Genomic DNA, 15,000 nt, shown 5'->3' on the forward strand with positions numbered 1-15,000 from the left:
TGCTGTATCTGTTGCCAGCGGCAACAGGGGGGTCTCCAAACCCACCTGGTCCTGAGAGACATCTCCATGGAGAACAACATTTGTATCATGTTGCCTCAAGAGTCGCATTGATTCACCGCAAAAAGAAAACCTGTTGGAGCCTCACAGCTCAGGTGCTTGTGTGAGGAGGGAATTCCATGTGTGCGAACTAAAGTTAAAAATTCCTCTCTAGAATTCCACACAAGACACCAAATGATGGAACTGTTCATTAGCAAGTGAAGAACTTAACAGCTTCTTTGACACATCAGGCTGAATCTCCAACCTAACAACAAAATTCGATATAAACCACAGCCATCAGTGACATCACACCATACACTGCTACTACAGAAGGTGGCGTTATAGTGAACAAAGGAAGTGTGCATCTCATGAACATGTGAAAGTTGTGAAGCTGCAAGGCTGTGGCACTCATAAATTGCATGGATGTGTGGCATAACAGGCTAACGTACTGCTGGCGCCCCCTTGAGGCTGCAGTCTCCACTGCTGCAACCAAGACAAAGCACTGGGCAGAACAATTTCCAATGATGGAATTATCGGAGCTACAATGTTCCGTTTGTCCTGCAGGTGGCGCATGAGGACCGATCAAGGAGTCTTGGAATTATCAAAGGTGGGTCTGGAGGAATCTCACAGGCTGGATTCTTGAGAAACTGCTGTGGAGATCAAGGTGGTGATGCATCGGCATGGCGACATGTTCATGAGTCAGACGTCACTGTGAGCGCATTGTACTGGATCATCGGTGCCACAAAGGAAGAGAGAGAGTGTGTGCGAACTGTTTTTTTTGCAAGTTGGGAAACTCCACGTCACGATGTTGTGTGTGTGTGTGTGTGTGTGTGATGGTTGAACATGTCTTTTTGTGTTTGTGGGGACTCAGTCTGAGAGCGTTCATGTAGGGGTCAGTGGCTCAACGTTTAGTTGACGAGGGTCCTCACAACTATACGAAGACAAAGCTTATTTGTGTGTGTTATGACAGGATGTCCAGCGTGACCTTCCCTCTCTGTTTCTTCAAGATGGCGACCGCCTGCTCGTGTGTCACGCCCTGCAGGCTCTCTCCATTGACTGACAGGACCTGATCTCCTCGCTTCAGACGCCCGTCCACTGCTGCAGCGCCCTGAAACACACGTATCATTGTTCCACTTTTATTTTTATTACATATGAAGTGCAGTTGAATAATACAAACATACGTTCAGCATATCAAAGGGCTAACAAGCTAATGACATTATTTCATCATATTACATGTTAAAAAATACTTCAAGATGATGTCACCAGAAAGCTAACATGCTGACTAGCATTAGCTTTAGCATTATTCTTGGTCTTCACCATTAACTCGTAATCTTGGTTGAGGTTTGAACTGTTTGGTCGGCGCAGCAGCACGATGTGGTGGATGGAACCATCGTAACCTAGAACCGTCTACCTAAGGGTTCCTCGAAGTGGGTCACAATGTTGCCTTATTCATCCACACACACACACACACACACACACACACACACACACACACACACACACACACAGCAATGAACCTGCTGGTATGTAATATGGCAGGGTTAGCATGTAACCCTGGTCAAACCAGCCAAATCAACTGGGTGTGTTAGCTTGCTGGTGTTCACTTGTTCATCTGCTAGGATGATCAATAATGTTTGTGTAACATTGATAAGCTGATAGTTCAGATCAATGCAGACATGTTAGCGTAACCTTGCGACCAAAGCCTCCAATCACCTCATTGTATTCATCTGTTCGAGCAAATTTAGTTCAGCTTCATTCATTCATCCCTTCATTCATTCCTTCATCCCTTCATTCATTCCTTCATTCATCCCTTCATTCATCCATCCATTCATTCATTCATCCCTTCATTCATTCCTTCATCCCTTCATTCATTCATCCCTTCATTCATCCATCCATTCATTCATCCATTCATTCATCCCTTCATTCATCCATTCATCCCTTCATTCATTCATCCCTTCATTCATTCATCCCTTCATTCATTCCTTCATCCCTTCATTCATTCCTTCATTCATCCCTTCATTCATTCATCCCTTCATTCATTCCTTCATCCCTTCATTCATTCCTTCATTCATCCCTTCATTCCTTCATCCCTTCATTCATTCCTTCATCCCTTCATTCATTCCTTCATTCATTCATCCCTTCATTCATCCATCCATTCATTCATTCATCCCTTCATTCATCCATCCATTCATTCATTCATTCCTTCATTCATTCATCCCTTCATTCATTCCTTCATTCATTCCTTCCTTCATCCCTTCATTCATTCCTTCATTCATCCCTTCATTCCTTCCTTCATCCCTTCATTCATTCATTCATTCATCCCTTCATTCATCCATTCATCCCTTCATTCATCCATTCATCCCTTCATTCATCCATTCATCCCTTCATTCATTCATCCCTTCAGACTGTGACCTTGCTGAAGACGGTCTTGACGTAGATTGGCAGGTCTCCATGTGGGCTGCCAAAGCCTCCAACGATGCTGAAGCCGAGGCCCTCTGAGCCTTTCTCCAGAGAAACAGCACGGGGCCGTGGACCCCTGAGGACAGGTTGGGTTAGTACTTCCTGTCAGCGCTGGAGTGCGTGTGCGTGCGTGTGTGTGTGTGTGTACTCACTCTGGCTCTGTTGTGTGTTTGTCAGTATTGGCAGGTAGACCGATGCTACAGGACAAACTCTCCACCTGACTGGCGATGGCACTGATGTTCGTGTCTGCTACCACCTAATACACACACACACACACACACAAACACACACGTGTTACCATGCTCGTATGAGGAACTGGCTTTACTTCCCTTCTTCACCAACAGCATGCTGGCTCAGGGTTCAGTTCTATGGTCTTTGTGGATCAGGACTGCAGCTGCGTCCATGATTGGCTGAAGATTCACGCGTCGCCCGTGGATGCAGGAAGCAGGAGGGAGGACCCGTGGTGGCAGGTGTGTGTTTGTGAGTCTGCTGCAGGCTGATAACTTCATTAGCATAAATGCCTTTCCAGCCCGCTGCGATCTCCCCCAGCATGCAGCGGGCTGCCTGCTGAACAGCTCTGATAACTCACACTTGTTAGACATCTTTATGAGGACATTCACCAATGTTAGCCACAGCCCTCATTCCCCTTAAGGGAACTGAACCCCCCTGACCCGAATGTCCCCGCGACAATGGCTTAAAACGGCACCCTCATGATGAGGGTTACATGAGTTCCCAGGTCCAGGTATGACCACACTCACTCAACTAAAACTCATCCAATCATAGTGGTTGATATCCCGATGGATCGTGAGTCTCTAGGCAAATATTCAATCAAAGCTGATCAGTAAAGCTCCTTCCGTGCAGGTGAGCGGTTCAAAGAGTTTCCCAGACGATGTGACAGAAGCTCATCAAGCTCAGGTAACTACAGAAAATCATTACTGTAAAATATCAGAAGTACTTCAAAAGAAAAGGTAAAACACAAACAAGCCTACAAAACAAGGCAAAGCCTTCGTAACCTGAAGCCCAGGTAGTGTCCTGGGCTGCGTGTGTTACCTGCAGGTTGATGCTTCCGTAGCTGTGCTTCAGCATAGCAACGATGTCGCTGTGTGACAGACTGTCAACAGACTGATTATTGATGCTGATGATCCTGTCGCCAACCTTAGCACACACACACACACACACACACACACACACACACACACGTACAGCCATCTTTGAGGATGTTCACTAACATTAACATAACCAAAGCAAATGTTCCAGACTTTCTGCTAATGTACAAACCACAATGGCGATCACATGACCTCCTGGCAGACCTAACAATGACAGACGAAGACAGTTATTCAAGACCACTACCTTGAGTTGGTGTGTCTTGGCAGCGACGCCGTTGGCCTGAATCATTGCGATGAAGATGGGAATGTCCCCCAAAGGGCTGCCCTTCCCCCCTGCTATACTCACACCAAGGGAGTCCCTCAGACCCTGCAAGTGGACAGACCAGGGACGAGAGAGACACTTCATCTATCAGACAGCGGAAATATATTGAGGATGGAAAGTAGTTCTTGGTGAAGAAACAAGTTCAGAATACTTCAAATAACTGCTGTTAGTGAGAGAGCAAACCAAAGCTATGAGCCACATGAGCCAACATTCACGTACACAAGATCATTCGCCCAAAACTGACAGACAGTTATTCAACCCCCAGCAATGAAACACCATAAAACACAAGATCCATCATACGAAGCGCATCAGCTGGCAGAACGAAAAAACGCTGGAGACCCAGAGTCATGGGATTCCTGCAAAGTCCCAATAGAGTTAAAAAACAGAGTACCCTAAAACAGGTTTTGGTGCCAACGATTACTGTGTGTGTGTGTGTGTGTGTGTGTGTGTGTGTGTGTGTGTGTGTGTGTGTGTGTGTTTACCCTTGTGATCTCCACTGTACGGATGTCAGCATCTGCCCATATAAACACAAACAGAGAAATACGAGTGTCACGGCGGTCTGGCCTTGGTGGTTTCCTCCAACCATCACTGAAGACCAACTAGCTGCCTTGTTCTTCGTGTTGCTATGACAACAAACTGGTGCTGCCAGGGTTTTATGAGCAAAGATTTCAAAAATGGAAAAGAAAGAATCTGTTGATAGAAACACACTTAGCAGCTGAGTTAGCTTAGCAGCGGTCTACCTGTGCTGTTAGTGGAAGAGGCAGTGATGTCACTGTTGCAGTTCTGGCTGTCGTTAGTGGGCGGCTGGCCCGTGGTGGTGGAGTTGGGGGCGTCAGAGGTCAGGGTCTACATGAGAGGTGGAAGAAGGCTGAATTTCAATGACATGTCAGCTCATAATAAACTGAGGCCTTTCGGCTTCTTTGATGAAATGTCAGTTTTGGATCCCAAGAACAAAAAACTTCCTGGTGCGACCGGTCAGGGTCCAGCCCACTGAGCTCCAAGCAGCCAGACACAACATACTGCGTCACGTTGGGTCTGAACACATGAACCCTTTTAGCAGCGGTAACGACTCCCACACCAGCGTGACTCGATGAGACGGCTAGAAACACCAGTTAGTCTCACACATATAAGAACACACACAGGCAGCTGGTCACTGCGCCCGTTACTCACCTGACTTCCCTGGGACGGGTGTCTGGATGTGATCCAGGAAGCAGCTTTGAGGCGTCCAAGCTCCAGCAGGACTGGACCCCGTGCACACTGCGCACGCAGACACACACATTTTTGTCAGTGGTTGTTGAAGTTTCTCACCTTCCGTCTGTCCTGTTCAACTGTCATCAACCCGATGATTTTTGAATCATCAATCACACATTTATATTTTTTGCCCAACATTGGACAGTGGTGTATGCTAATTCATAACCCTGAAGCCAACCACTCACACCATCCAAGTATCCAAGTGTGTGTGTGTAAGACCTTCAGTATGGCGGCGACAGTCTCTTGCGAGGCATGTCTTGTGTTGTCACCGTTGACAGACAGGATCTGGTCTCCCTGCATCAGTCGGCCATCCAGCTCAGCAGCGCCCCCTCTGACCACCTCAGAGATGAACACACCGCTGCCACTCCTAACACAAACACACACAAGCACACATACACAGGTTTGTGTGACTATCACTCAGGAAACTTGCAGGTGTGCGAGCTTGTGCGGACCTCTTGCCGACAATGCTGAGGCCCAACCCTCTGCCGCTTTTCTTCTGCAGTTCCACTGTGAAGACGTCCAGGTTCTCTTCGTCTCGGCACTGAGCCTCATCCCTCAGGACGGTCAGACAAACCCTGGCCGGCGTCTGGCGCAGGGCAGCAATGGCCTCCTCGTGCGACGCCCCACGCAGGTCCACCCCGTTGACCTGACAACAACCAAACATCAGAGAGTGTATTAGCAGTGTCTGACCAGAGAGGATCAAACCATGGCGGTAACAGGGAGGACAGATGGACTCGTACTGTGAGAAATGGGAGCTTGAGAGAAGTGCAGCTTTCAGCTTCGGTCTGAAATAAAACTAAGAGCGATTGACTCAAGCCAAGTTCCTGGGTTTTGCTTTGGAACTGGAGAAAGTGAAGCCCTAAATGCCAAGGCTAGCAGTTAACACCACAGCCAGTGGCTAACGCCATGCCTACCTGTTGACGTCACCCCCAGCGGAGAAGGCCGACACCTGCAGTTCAGGTATGGGCACCGACCCTCGTCCCTTCTGAGGAACATCACCTCAGATGCTCCTGATCATGATGCTGGCTGAAACCATCTACCTTAGAGGTGTGGCCAGATGCAGTGTTATGGGCGGGTCCAGGGGAACCAGGCCCACCTGCAAAGGAACTGGACCCCCAAGAGAAACACGCCTGACCATAATAGTGTATGAATATTTTATGGTGGAGTGAAAGTCTGAAAGAAGTGGCTTCTTTTCTGTCATAGTACAAGTCCAACCTTGGCTTCGGACACTGACCGGTTCTGAGTAGAGAACCATGAGTGACAGTGACGTGACCAGTCTGATGCTGGCTGCTTTGATGCAACCGATTTAAGTCCAATGCTTATCAACCATTTCTCCACCTTGGTGGTACTCACAAGCTTTACCTATATCAGGTGACCTTGATGAAGGCCACCTGGCAGGAGCAGCGACTGGAGCAGGACTGGGACGGTGGCCCCAGGCACCGTCAGCAGCTCGGGAACAGCTCTCGTTTCCGTGTTCAGGGCGCTAGCTTTCCCATCTTACCATCAAGTGTGGCCTTAAGGCTCTTGGAGAATGCTGCCCCTATCTATGATTGGTCAGGTTAGTACAATGAAAATGGTGAGCCTCCCCAGGTTTTTAACCTTTTCAGGACTTACCCGTATATTTAAATGCATCTTTCTTTAAGAAGCTTGATTCTATTATATTGCCCTTTTTTGTGGGGTAACAAATCACACAGGATATCTAAGGCTCACCTCCACTAACCTTCCAAAAAGGTTGGTCAGGGACTGCCTGCTTTTAAACACGACTACCGGGCAGCTAACTCCAGGGCGCTTCCCTACAGGAAGTGTGGAGATGCTGGGGCTATGGAGAACCCTTTGTGGTTACGGCTGGAAGCAGCTGCTGTTAAAACGTCCTCACTTCCTGCTCTTCTTGTTTACGACTGCCCCAACAGCCAAATTAATTCAGGGAAACTTCAGCGTGAGGCACTCCTTGAGAATACTAAATCAGATGAAGATGGCCTGCCAGGTTCCCAGCGTCTCTGTGCACACACTCGTAGGTCAAAATCCTTCATTCTTGCCTGCACAGCCAGGTGGGGTATAAGAACTTGCGTCATTTGCTCTGCTAAGCACTAACTTCAGTCTTCCAAACTCACACATTTTCACGATCTCAAGTCAGGCACTATTTCAAGAAAAATTGCCCACATTTTGATTCCACCTCCACCACCCATCCTCTTCTTCCAGACTCCCAACAGTTAATATCAAAATTCGTGGGTTCTTTCACCGATTCAGTTTCCTCTGACTTTATCAGGGAAGCTTGGGCCAAGGACTTGAACTCTGAAATATCAGCGGAGCTGTGGGAGGAGGCCGTGTCTGGGGTCCATTGTTGCCGTATAAACCCACGTTATAGGTTGATCCAGAACGAGGTGCTGCAGAGACTGCATTACTCACAAACAAAACTAAATGGTATTTTCCCATCTGCGTCTGCTGCGTGTGACAAGTGTCATACTGCTGAGGGTTCATTGGCACATTTTGGTCCGCTATATTTGAAAAAGCCGACCCAGTGACCTTCAGGCTGACCCTGACCTGGCCATCTCTGCATGCTCTGCACAGACTTCTCATCGACCACATGACACACAGGTTGCTTTGCAGCCAGCAATGGTGATGGCAACGAAACTTCCTGTCCTATCCTGGATGTCCACTGCTCCTCCCACCTTTGCTCACTGGCTAAGTGAGATGTAGTCTGTTACTCAAATGGAAAGACTGCGCCCGCACAAACCCAACAACGGACCAAACTGGAGAGACTCTGGGGACCCTTCCTACGCCAGTGTCACGTATCGTGACCTTAACCTGGAAGGCCTTAGGAGCGGGTGAGACACCTGACTGAAACACCTGTACTTTACTTTGTCATGATTGTAACCATGTTTCTTTGTAACCCTGTTCATGTAAATTAAAAACTGTCAGGCAGCTGGCACCTCCCCCTTTTTTTCTCTCTTTTCTTCCCTCTATTTCTTTCAGGTTTGTTTGTTTTTCAGCTTGTTGTCCACATCATATGTGGCATGTTCTGTAAAGTAAGAAACGGTAAATAAAGTATTTAAAAAAAGAGCCTCTAAACTCTTCTGTTCATGTATGTAAAACTAAATAAGATTCAACAATTCCACGCTGATCCAGGGTTAAAAGGGCTGAAAGATATGAAAATATGGAAACACGGCAATGATTTCCAGGGCCGCCTGGTGAAGGTCTGCTGCTGCCGCGATTGTGAGCAGAATATTACGGTGGTGAGACAATGAGCGTGGTGAGGAGCTGGCGAGCACCTCCAGGATCTGGTCTCCTGCCCACAGACGTCCATCTCTGGCTGCAGCTCCTTCTTCATACACCTCGTGGATCATGATGGCGTCCTGGTGGAGACACACAGCACCCCTGAGACACTGATGAAGGAGCTTGTGTACACTGCATTCCAAATTATTATGCAAATTGGATTCAAGTGTCAAAAACATTTAATATTTTGTTTTTCGATTAAACTCATAGATGGTATTGTGTCTCAGGGCTCTTTGGAGCATTGAAATCAGTCTCACACACCGGTGATAATAACGTGTGCCAGGTGAGCCCAATTAAAGGGAAACTACTTCAGACGGCTGTTTCATGTTACGAAGCAAGTTTTCAAGCTTCATGGGAAAGAAAAAAGATCTCTGCTGCCAAAAAGTGTTCAACAGAGCAACGCCTCGGACAAGTTATGGAAACACTGGATATTTCACAAAAGCGTCAGCGTGATCCTCGTTCCTGTGAAGAGATTTGTGGCTGATGCAGACGGGCTCGTGCAGATGAAGGCATGATGGGGAAGGTTTGTGCCAGACAAACTCATCGCAGCTGCTGAAATGCTGTTACAAACCAGCAAATGGGACTAAAGCTGCTGGAGCCTCTGGAGTCCCGTGAACCTCCAGAGGCTCGCAGTTGTGCCGAAACCTAGAGTTCGGCGACCCCTGACCAGTGCTCATGAGCAGGAACGGTGGCAGTGGGCCCAGAAGTACACGAAGACTAATTTTCAAACAGTCTTGTTTACTGATGAGTACCGTGCAACCCTGGATGGTCCAGATAGATGGAGTAGGGGATGGTTGGTGGATGGCCACGTCAGCAAGGAGGGGGCGGAGTCATGTTTTGGGCTGGAATCATGGGGAGAGAGCTGGCGGGCCCCTTGAAGGTCCCTGAAGGTGTGAAAATGACCTCTGCAAAGTGTAGAGAGTTCCTGACTTCCTTCCATGGTACAAAAAGAAGAACTCTGTCTTCAGCAGCAAAATCCTCCTCCTGCATGTCAACGCACCACCTCATGCTGCAAAGAATGCCTCTGTGTCAGCGGCTGCTGTGGGCATAAACTCATGGTGTGGCCCCACCCTCTCCTGACCTCAACCCGACTGAGAACCTTCCTCAAGCTAACGATCCATGAGGGTGGGAGGCAGTTAGCATCAAAACAGCAGCTCTGGGAGGCCATTCTGACACCCTGCAAAGAAATTCAAGCTGAGGCTCTCCAAAAACTCACAAATCCAATGGATGCAAGAATTGTGAGGGTGAAACCACAGAGGGGCCCTGTGTCGACATGTAAGCCGGCCCGTGAGGAAGATTGTGATTAAAATTGATTTGCTGCAACTGGGAGGTTTGTTCAATAAATTTTGAATTAAACCCCAACAGTTGATGGCTTGAAAATCCTTCTGACTCTCATCTGCATTGAGGAAAATCAGACAAAAATATCATTTGCATAATAATTTGGAACGCGTGTGTGTGTGTGTGTGTGTGTGTGTGTGTGTACCAGCTGTGTGTCTCTTCCTCCCACAATGCTGAGTCCAAGTCCTGATCGACCTTTACAAATCTCCATCATCGTTTCCTGGCCAGGAACCACGGCACAGCATGACGGGTCTGAGGGTGGCAAATCAGTCGCTTCTCAAGTCATCCATATGGGCGGAGTCATGTGCCTCCAATCAGTGGTGAAGAATAATGTGTCGTGTCCGTACAATACAACCCTGTGATTTGCCACTGGTTCCTGCAGTGGATCTGATCAGAACTCCATTCACAAAAGCAGCATTTCAAAAGTTGTTAGCTTGTCATCACATCTGACAAACCCCTGATTCACACGTCGTCCACATCCTGAACATGATGTCGTGATTTCAGCTTCACTACAATCCCGTCACCGTCTAAAGCAGCTGTGGATGGAATGTGTACCTCTGTTGGCGGTGGGCAGCTCGGCGCCGACCAGAGGTGGAGACGCTGCCGTCTGTTTACCGCTGGATGACCTGCAGGACTGAACCCAAAAAAACTGATCAGATGTATTGATCAGCTCAGCAGGCAGATCATTCAATACTGTTGCCCAGTAACAAACCTCCTCTGAATGAATTCCACCTTTACAAGAACGCTCATGCCTGAGTGCTGACACCTAAGACTCACCGTGATGAAACAAGCTCCTGTGCGTCATTATGATGAGAAACGCAAGAATAAAGACCTACCAACACAAAATCGTGCTTACTGTTTCAGGGAAATGTGTCATTGTTTTGGATATAAAGTCACTATTTGCTCAAGAGGGACATTTATATTGTGAGTTTAGCTGTTACCTGCTGCTCCAGTGGGACCCGCACAGCCTCCAGCTCACTTTCTGGAGACTCTTTCTGGAGAATTGTCGGCCTCTGGAGAATTGTCGGCCACACACACACACACACACGCACACACACACACACACACACACACCTCATGATTCCATCTTCAGAAGCATGTTTCTCATCCCTAAGTGAGATCAGAGGGAACAAATTTGACCTCTGACCTCATCGCCTAAGACATGAAGCATGAGTAGCGTCCTGTGAATTTCACCGAGGGCTCATGACTTCAGTTGTTAGCACTGTTTATAGAAAAGGTTGTGGATGCCAACTTTGGCCTTGACAGTGACAGTGTCTCCTCCCCTGACCAACACACATCTGCTACCTTCCTGAAGGTCACGTCCTCTCTCAAACGCCTGTGGGCGCTGGTACTGCTTCTGTTGATGCTGCTCTGCTCCGTGTCGTCTCTCGTCTCGTCCTGTCCAACACACTCCTGTTACTCCATGGTCAGTAGGAGGTCCTGGGGTTAAATAATGTACTTGAACTACTGACCAGCGTGTCTGAGGATGGGTGGAGCACCAGCGTGTCCAGAGGTCGTGGTGCCTCTGTGGGGGTGGAAATGCCAGGCAGAGCTGCAGAGACAGACTGAGATGCAAGCACAAACTTTAGAGTTGTCTGAGGACAGGAGTGAGTGCATGTGTGTATGTGTGTATACTACCTCAGGAGTGACAGGAGGGGGAGGAGGCGGAGTTGGGAAGGGAGTGACGGCCAACTGATTTATAGCATCTCCATTTCTACGGTGACAGACAACAGTTATAAACATGATTTTTGGGGCAGTCGAACCTTGTTCAGTCGAGTTAAAACTCATTCTTTGTTTTGCGTTTTATTTCATGTTTCCTCAAGATGTCAGCAATCATGTTTCATTTTAAAATCAGCAGCAGCATTTAACTCCACCAGGGTCACATGACTTCAAGGTCACCACCACTAAGCTTCAGGCTACTTTTGTTTCCCCTGATGACCTTTAATGACCTCTGGAGGCTCCTCTAGACTCTCGTTAGCAACCCAGGTTTTTAAGACACCACCACTCCAACATCCACCAGTCTGGGGTTTACTGGTGGATCTGATGTAGAACTGAACCTCCACCATCCACCGGTCTGGTGTTTACTGGTGGATCCGATGTAGAACTGAACCTCCAACATCCACCGGTCTGGTGTTTACTGGTGGATCCGATGTAGAACTGAACCTCCAACATCCACCGGTCTGGTGTTTACTGGTGGATCCGATGTAGAACTGAACCTCCAACATCCACCGGTCTGGTGTTTACTGGTGGATCCGATGTAGAACTGAACCTCCAACATCCACCGGTCTGCTGTTTACTGGTGGATCCGATGTAGAACTGAACCTCCAACATCCACCGGGGTCTGGTGTTTACTGGTGGATCCGATGTAGAACTGAACCTCCAACATCCACCGGTCTGGTGTTTACTGGTGGATCTGATGTAGAACTGAACCTCCACCATCCACCGGTCTGGTGTTTACTGGTGGATCTGATGTAGAACTGAACCTCCACCATCCACCGGTCTGGTGTTTACTTGTGGATCTGATGTAGAACTGAACCTCCACCATCCACCGGTCTGGTGTTTACTGGTGGATCCGATGTAGAACTGAACCTCCAACATCCACCGGGGTCTGGTGTTTACTGGTGGATCCGATGTAGAACTGAACCTCCAACATCCACCGGTCTGGTGTTTACTGGTGGATCTGATGTAGAACTGAACCTCCACCATCCACCGGTCTGGTGTTTACTGGTGGATCTGATGTAGAACTGAACCTCCACCATCCACCGGTCTGGTGTTTACTTGTGGATCTGATGTAGAACTGAACCTCCACCATCCACCAGTCTGGTGTTTACTGGTGGATCTGATGTAGAACTGAACCTGCTGACATCTTCAGAATGTTTTGTCTCCTCAGTGAGTTTCTTAATGCAGAGCTGCAGCACCTGATCCCTCACACACATCATTGTAGCTCCATTGTAGGCGGGGGGGGGGGGGGGGGGTGTGGGAAAAAAGACCATTATTATATCAGCTTGTCGACAACAACAAGGCTGCTGGGTAACAGAGCAGGAAGTGATGCTTCCCCAACATGTTGCCAGGCTGAAGAGAAGACCAGCAGCAGAGTACGAGCAGACTGAGTGAATCCACAATCAGGCTGCTTCAACTTAAGAGGATCGATGACTGTTCTTCATCTCAAGTGCAGTTATGATTGTAGTACCATGTTCATATTTTACTACAAGGTCAATCAAATATGACAGAAACTGACTAAAATTCAAGTTTATGTGAACTGAAACTATGAAAGATAAAAACTTTTTACTTTGTTGACTGGAGTCTCTCTGCTGTTTCCGCATCCTTGGCCATCAACATGAAACAGAGTAGAAGAAAGCGGTGGAGCACCTGGCGGAACCACGAGCCTCATCTAGAATGGACGAGCTCGGTGGCGGGGCAGGCTTGCATCACCATCAGTCCATCGTGTCTGAGGGTCACACTGGAGCACCAGAACCGATTCAACTCAAAAACACCCTCCAATCTTCCCAGTTCCTGCTTCACGCTGTCTTCATCTCATCTGTCTTCCTCAGGTTCCCCCATCAGCAGTTCTTGTCTCCGCCCGCTTAGTGACCCAGTACCAATTACCGTTAATGTGTTCTTCTCTGCTCTGCCAAGGTGACGCTGGCAGGAAAGTGGATTTATGGCCCATCTGCTTCTTCCTGCTTGGCAGCAGGCTGTTGAGTTCAGCGTTGACTCATCAAATGTTCTGGACCAGCCTGATGGTATATTTCAGTTTGTGCCGCCTAAGGAAAGGTCATGGGGTGTTTCTGGGGGCAGGACGGTGCTCTGTGTTTATCTGGTTTTGAACAGACAGAACTCATTGAAGATCCTCCATTGTCCATCCATCGTCGTCTTCTGCTTATTCCTCACTAGTAAGGGTCACGGGGGGTGGAGCCTATCCCAGCATCTACAGGCGAGAGGCGGGGTTCACCCTGGACAGGTCGCCAGTCCATCGCAGGGCCAACACACAGAGACGAACAACCATTCACACTCACATTCACACCTACGGTCAATTTAGAGAATCAATCAGCCTCGTCCCCAAATTGATGTCTTTGGACTGTGGAGGAAGCTGGAGTACCAGAGAGAACCCAGCAGGAACAGGGAGAACATGGAGACTCACACAGAAAGATCCCGCGCCCGAGCCGGGACTCGAACCCGGAACCTTCTTGCTGTGAGGCCACAGTGCTGACCACTGCACCACCGTGCAGCCCCCATTGAAGATCCTATGAAGCAGAAACGGATCAGTTTTGAGCTCCTTGCATTGGTTTCTGAAGCAGCGTGATTCATAACCTCGAAAAATGATGATCTAGGACCAATAAAGCTGAAGTTCATCATCCGTGTTGTGAGGGAGGGATGCTGTTGGTCCGACTGGGCCAGCAGGGTTGTGGTTTCCATGGTGACACACTCCTGAGCTCCTGCCCCTTCCACATCCCATTGTTCACTGCAGCGACGACCTTTACCCAGACATAAATCACTCCACAGCAGCTCTTGGACGCAGCTTTAATGAGATTCTGTCACCTGGATGAGCAGAGCGAGAGCAGCCGTGTCCTGCACCGACACGCCAGCCACCATCCAATCAGAGCAGCTGGGACGGAAAGCACACCATCATAGACATCGGACTCAGAGGGAATCGGGGGAGGAACACACAACCAGACGTCTGCGCCGGACTGCAACACCCAGATCCTTCACCAGGAACCAGGCCAGGTGGGTGAGTCGAGACACAATCAAACACCTGAACAACATCTGACGACTTCTCAGTTTCAACAACCAAACCGCATCACACAACCGACTGACTGAATGTAAAGATCCGACGAATGAGCCGGCGGAGAGGATGTGCCTCTCTGGATTTCAGGGTTGTGAACTCTTGTTTCTCTCCATCACCACGGTGAAAAGCAGTATGAGCTCGATTGTGATCAACCATCGCCTCGTCATCGTCTTCATCATCACACCAAACCTCAGTTGGTCTGCCTGTTTGAAGTCCGAGATTACTGTGACATCATTCATGGCCCCTGCACCACAGTTGCATAAATGACACGTTGAGCAAACTCTCAATTAGTTTCACAAAAAAGTTTCAATATTTAAAATTCAAAATTGTTGGTTTTGACTTCACGTCAACATTGAAGACCTGAAGACACGATCGTGACTTGGCTGTGAGCCTAGAAATGACAAGAATGAACCTACAGACTCACTTCC

At 48.4% G+C, this 15,000-nt stretch overlaps 1 protein-coding gene across 16 annotated transcripts in view; it reads right to left on the reverse strand.

Annotated features, from left to right (window-relative positions):
• The window catches only part of patj (PATJ crumbs cell polarity complex component), a 60,642-nt gene that overhangs the window by 642 nt on the left and 45,000 nt on the right, over nucleotides 1–15,000 (reverse strand). For all 16 annotated transcript variants that reach the window (XM_086224853.1, XM_086224860.1, XM_086224858.1 and 13 more), the window contains 17 exons: nucleotides 11,425–11,500; nucleotides 11,259–11,351; nucleotides 11,092–11,184; nucleotides 10,728–10,799; nucleotides 10,342–10,420; nucleotides 9,932–10,038; nucleotides 8,445–8,528; nucleotides 5,628–5,821; nucleotides 5,395–5,542; nucleotides 5,095–5,181; nucleotides 4,665–4,770; nucleotides 4,407–4,438; nucleotides 3,847–3,969; nucleotides 3,547–3,651; nucleotides 2,649–2,752; nucleotides 2,449–2,572; nucleotides 1–1,144 (listed from right to left, as the gene is read on the reverse strand). The exon at nucleotides 1–1,144 is cut by the window's left edge and continues 642 nt beyond it. In XM_086224853.1, coding sequence (XP_086080979.1) covers nucleotides 998–1,144; nucleotides 2,449–2,572; nucleotides 2,649–2,752; nucleotides 3,547–3,651; nucleotides 3,847–3,969; nucleotides 4,407–4,438; nucleotides 4,665–4,770; nucleotides 5,095–5,181; nucleotides 5,395–5,542; nucleotides 5,628–5,821; nucleotides 8,445–8,528; nucleotides 9,932–10,038; nucleotides 10,342–10,420; nucleotides 10,728–10,799; nucleotides 11,092–11,184; nucleotides 11,259–11,351; nucleotides 11,425–11,500 — 1,774 coding nt within the window. In that variant the 3' untranslated portion in view covers nucleotides 1–997. The remainder of the gene's footprint in view (nucleotides 1,145–2,448; nucleotides 2,573–2,648; nucleotides 2,753–3,546; nucleotides 3,652–3,846; nucleotides 3,970–4,406; nucleotides 4,439–4,664; nucleotides 4,771–5,094; nucleotides 5,182–5,394; nucleotides 5,543–5,627; nucleotides 5,822–8,444; nucleotides 8,529–9,931; nucleotides 10,039–10,341; nucleotides 10,421–10,727; nucleotides 10,800–11,091; nucleotides 11,185–11,258; nucleotides 11,352–11,424; nucleotides 11,501–15,000) is intronic.

Source organism: Aulostomus chinensis, chromosome 14 (genome assembly GCF_037954235.1).
Source record: "Aulostomus chinensis isolate RoL2024-O1b breed Wild chromosome 14, RoL_Achi_v1.0, whole genome shotgun sequence".
Taxonomy (NCBI): Eukaryota; Metazoa; Chordata; class Actinopteri; order Syngnathiformes; family Aulostomidae; genus Aulostomus; species Aulostomus chinensis.